The 5,801-nt window shown below is 38.5% G+C and overlaps 1 protein-coding gene across 1 annotated transcript; it reads left to right on the top strand.

Annotated features, from left to right (window-relative positions):
* Positions 1–1,337: 1,337 nt before the first annotated feature.
* On the top strand, positions 1,338–1,994 carry LOC113279654. The gene has a single exon (XM_026528330.1). The coding sequence runs from the start codon at positions 1,338–1,340 to the stop codon at positions 1,992–1,994; it is 657 nt and encodes a 218-aa protein (XP_026384115.1).
* Positions 1,995–5,801: the final 3,807 nt, after the last annotated feature.

Raw genomic sequence — 5,801 nt, 5'->3', positions numbered from 1 at the left:
AGGTATAGACTCTTCTGTTGCATGTCACGGGTCAGATATCAACAAGAACGCGAGGCCATACAAACAAAGGATAAAGAAAATAACAACAACATATCATCCTCAAATAGAAGCAGAGTTACAGAAGATGTTAGACACAGGAATAATCAGGCCAGCAAAGTACCCAAAATGGATAGTGAACATGGTGGTAGTACCAAAGAAGAATAAAAGGATACGAATATGCATCTACTTTAGCGATCTAAATAAAGCATGCCCAAAGGATAGCTTCCCACTACCTGATATACCACAGATGGTGGAAGCAGCAGAAGGAAAGGACAAGTTATCACTAATGGATGGATACTCAAGCTACAATCAGATTCCTTTGACAGAAGAAGATCAAGAACATACAACTTTCTTCATACCATGAAGATTATATTGTTATACAAGAATGCCTTTTGGTTTAAAAACTGCAGGTGCAACGTACCAAGGAATGGTAGAGAATATATTCGCAAAAAGGGTGCATACAACACTAGAGGTGTACGTGGATGATATGTTGGTAAAAATCAAAAAGGTGAAAGATCACGTTGATAACTTGAAATAAATATTCGAACAGATGCGGAAATTCAAAATGAAGATAAACCCAGCAAAATTCATCTTTGGAGTAACATCAGGGAAATTTTTAGGTTACATTGTATCAAAAAAAGGAATAGAAGTAGATCCAGAAAAGGTGCAAGCAGTTCGTGACATGCCATCACCCGCAACAGTAAAATACGTACAGAAGTTGAATGGACTACTAGCTTCATTAGGACGGTTCATTTCGCGCTCATCAGACAAATGCAAGAATTTTTTTCAACATCTTGAAGAAACGAACCAAATTCGAATGGGCAGATGAATGCGAGAAATCACTACAGAGTATTAAGGACTATTTTATAAATTTGTCTATTTTGTAGAAAGCAGAAGCAGGAGAAGAGTTATTAATATATTTATCATCAACACTGCATGTTTTAAGCGTTATATTGCTCCGCTTAGATAAAGGAATTAAAAAACCAATTTACTACATCAGCAAAACTTATAATTCCACAGAAAGAAATTATATAAAGATCGAAAAGCTTATCCTCGCACTGGTCTATGCAACACAGAAACTCCGCAATTACTTTCAAGCTCACCCAACTAAAGTGCTAATGAAAGTACCAATCGAATATGTAATGAAGAATTCAAAAAGATCAGGAAGAATAGAAAAATGGAACGCATAAGTAGGACAATTTGGAGTCAAGTAGGAAATACTGTCTTCACCAAAATCTCAGGTTATTGTGGATTTCTTGGCAGAACTTCCATTAGAAGAAGATGAAGGCGTAGAAGAAATGATGGACATAGATGAAGAGCAGGGAAATCCCAAAGACCTTTTAACAGAGCGTAACTCAAAAATATGGGAAATATTCGTAGATGGATCAGTGAATGGAGAAGGAAACGGTATAGGGATAGTGATCATATCACCGCACGGAGAAAGAGTAGTGCACACATTCAGATTAGAGTTCGCATCCACTAATAGTAAGACAGAATATGATGAAGTCGTACATGCGTTAAGACTCGCAGGGGAAATGGAGTTAGATGACATCAGGATAACTAGTGATTCACAGCTGGTAATATACCAAATACAAGGGTTGTACAATACAAATGATCCATCTTTACAAAATTACAAGCGACTTGTCACAGAACTCTCAGCAAAAATAAAAAATGTAGACTGGAGACATATATGCAGAAATGAAAATAGATTCGCAGATGCATTGGCATTCGTTGCATCTATGTTAGTAGATCCTACCGCACGGTACATAAAGATAGAGACGCTCTCTTATCCGTCAATCAAGAAACAAGAAGAAGACACAGATGTTATGGTAGTGGAAAATGTAGAAGAAGATCAAGCAGATAAAGAGACAGATTGGAGAAAACAACTTCATTTATATCTGGAAAAAGGGAGAAGTTCCAAGAAGCATATTAGAGGCGCCCAAGTTAAAAAGTAGAGCGACAATTTACGAATTAAGAGAGGGCGTACTCTACCGAAAATCCTTCAATGGACCATCACTCAGATGTCTGACGCGAAAAGAAGGGATGGAAATTTTAAAAGCAGTACACTATGGAGATGCAAGGAATCATAGTGGGGGAAGATCGTTAGCTTACAGAACAAAGATACAAGGATATTACTGGACCTACATGCATGAGGACGTGAAAGAAGTATCAAGACGATGTGAAGAATGCCAGCGACATGGGAAGAGGATACATGCACCTGGAGCGGAGTTAAGCTCATCAACAAGCGTGTGGCCCTTTGCAAAAAGGGGCTTGGATATTGTTGGACCACTTATACCAGGAACAGGGAAGAGGAGATACTTAGTTGTCGCGACAGACTATTTCACAAAGTGGGCGGAAGTAAAAGCAGTCCAGCATATTCGAGATCGAGATGTATTCACCTTGACATTTGAAAACATCATTTGTAGATTTGGAATTCCGGTGCAAATGGTCTCCGATAATGGAATACAATTCGAGGGAGAGAATATAGAAATACTACTTAACGCGTTCAAGATACAAAGTTGAAAGTCAACTCCTTTATATCCGCAGAGCAATGGGCAGGCTGAAGCAACTAATAAAACAATTGCCAATATATTGAAGAAGAAGTTGAAAGGACACAATAAAGGATGATGCGGACAAGTACACAATGCAGTATGGGCATATAGAACAACAAGGAGAGAAGCCACATGAATGTCACATTTCTGTCTAACATATGTAGTAGAGGCAGTGTTGCCAACTGAAGTTATTATGCCCACCACAAAGAAAGAAGCATGGGAGAAGAACTTAAACACATACTTAATCCTTGCAAATCTTGACGACTTAAAAGAAAACATAGAAATTGCTTTATAACATATAGAGAACTACCACAAAAGACTAGCCCGAGAATATAACAAGCGCGTCAAAGAAAGAGAATTCCATCCAGGAGAACTAGTATTGAGGGAAATACCGCCCTATCGGAGATGAGGAGATGGAAATTTAGAGAATAAACGAGATGAACCTTACATAATTAAGAGGATAATTGGGAATGGGGCATATGAGATGATGGATCCTGAGGGGAAGAGCACGGGACGCAAGCTTGACCACCCATGAAATCGACTACATCTGAAGAAGTACTATCCACAGGACATGCGACACAACGAAGAAAATGATATGTACGCGTCAAGAGCGACAATTGTATAAATCAGAAGTTTGAATGAAAATGAAAAATCTTTCTTCTACGAAACAATGAATATTTCATAAAAAGATACAAGTAGAAGAATGAGGCAACAATAATACCTTATAATAAAACCTCACTAGAAGGCAATAAAAATTAAAACCTCTAACTAGGAGGCTAGGCATCCAATTGTGGCGTGCACCCTAATTCGCATAACTGCAAGAGGCAACAACAATACCTAACATACGTTATAATTTGGGAAAACCTAGAAAGCATGGCTCGGGCGAAATCCATACCCTCCCTGAAACCTGAGTCATGGAGAATTGGGGCGAAACGAAAGCCTATCCAGTAGAGACTCCTTAGTCGAAAGACCAAGGTAATAAGCTCTCTCCTAAGGGGTGTAAAAACTCGATCAGGGCTCCGAGGTACATGGTTGAGTCAAGAGTTTCTGGGTGTCTGGAGTGTACTTGGCCATTCTTGACAAGTACTGATTATGATACACTCGGTCCTCAAGAAACCCCACTTAGGGTGTGGTATTGTAACCATAAGCCATATAGGAGGAGGGACAAGAGACCATGAACAAAACTGATTGTCGGCACCACTGGATGGGAAGATCCCACCCTAACCCGGTAGGGGTAAGCTTCCTTGAAGGGTCATTCAGGGGGAATATAAGGATGACACCCTTTATTAGGGAGATGAATTGTGTCAAAGACGTCAATGTCACAAGATTTTTACTCATGGGAATAATTAGGCTTGTCATATTGACGCATCAATACATCCTGCAGAGGCAAAAATACGAAAGATGATAAGGAAAAATCAATGGGTTATTGCTTGAAAAGTTAATGACCGCCTGCGATTTTGCCGCACGACCAAAAGAATACCCTGGGGTAAAGATAAGTCCTATCAACAGGGGGGTGGGGATGGGGGGTGTGGCTTATTAAGACCTCCACATAGGGAGGCTCAATAAGACCTCATTGTAAAACCTAAAGACCACTTTAAATATAACGATAATTATTTTGCAGTGGAATAATTTAAAAGAAACGCACAAAGAAAGAAATAAAGACAGAGCTTACTTAAAGTTATAAAGACGCACGGTTAAAACCGCATAATGAGTAGGAATAAAAGACAAGATTATTTCTCTAAAGGTGAAAAACAGAGGCAAGTATGGGAATAGTACGAGAGAGGTATTATTCACCTTCTTAGAAAAACCTTATATAGAAATAGAAATGTACTTCTGAAATGTGCAGCAGAAACAGATAAACAAGATCCATATTATAAGTTAAAGAGTATCCAGACATATAAAACATGGAAGAAGAAAAGAAGTTAAAGATCATTCTGAGGCAAATCATTGTTTTGTGCGGAAATTTCAGCATTATCTTCAGCAGTAGACATCAGAATTTGGATCCTTAGGAAAATCACCACCATCATCAGGACTTGGATCTTGAAGAAGATCATTATCAGCTTCACTATCCTTGGGTTGGTCCTCTTCATCATCACAACTCTGATAGTCATAATCATTGTCAGGTTCAAGAAGTTTCTCGTCGTCAGCCACATCAAGAGGTTCCACATATAACAAAGGGAATGAATTAGTGAGGCAAACTCGATCTGCAAGAGATTGAGCTTTGATGTGGGCTTCCCGTGCGAGACTCTTTTTAGTATTCTCTACATAAACTTCCATCAATCTCTCAAGATATAGGCACCTCCTATTCACCCTATCTAGGGAAGAGGAAAGTGTCACAGAAAGCTTCCCACGTTCTTTCCGATCCTTAGCCAGATCATATCTCAACTTTTGGATGGTATACTGATATGACCTCTCAGATGCTGCAAATTCAAAGGACGCAAAGTTAATACAAGATCGACAAGATCGTAGAGGACAAGGAAATTTCAAATAAATAAAAATGAGAATGAGTCATTCAGCTCAATGTGATTACCTTCCCTTTGAAAAATGAAATACTGAGATGAGGCAAGACCACTACTTTTCATATCCTCCATGCATTTGTCAAAATCATCACCAACTAAACCCTGAAGACGAGATCGAATCTTCTTTTCGTCTTGGGAGAGAGAAAAATTTTCCTTTACAAGGATATCATGAGATCCATTTAACTGTTTATGTTGTTCCCGAAGTTTATTCATATTTACGGTCGCTTTTATTTTGCTTTGGATAAACTTCTCATTCTCGAAGGTTAATTTCTTCATTGGCTCATCATGTTTATTTCTCAAGATGCAAAGAGATTCATCTTGATCAGCACAAGTCTTCTGAAGAACAAGATATTGGCACGTAAATGTCGCTTTCTCATTTAAAAGATATTGCCTCTTCAGCAAGGGTTTGATTTTCATATGATAGAGTCCTACTTTTCGAATCAGAACTGTAAAGTGACCTCGAAAAATTGGATACTTGGGAGCTTAGAAAATCATTTTGATTACATAGAAAAAGATTTTCATTCTTTAGATTCTCAATTTGGTCAAGAAGATATGAGTGATTATTAACTAATTAATCCAGTTGACTCTGCAACTTCTCATTATCCGCACGGGCATCTTCAGCAGAGTGCTGATAATTAAATCTCTCCCTGACGCGCTTCTGGTTTAAGTCTTTACATATGTGCGAAGAAAT

Source organism: Papaver somniferum, chromosome 5, assembly GCF_003573695.1.
Source record: "Papaver somniferum cultivar HN1 chromosome 5, ASM357369v1, whole genome shotgun sequence".
NCBI classification, from domain to species: Eukaryota; Viridiplantae; Streptophyta; class Magnoliopsida; order Ranunculales; family Papaveraceae; genus Papaver; species Papaver somniferum.
The sequence above is the reverse complement of the archived record's forward strand: the minus strand, read 5'-3'. Positions and strand labels throughout refer to the sequence as shown.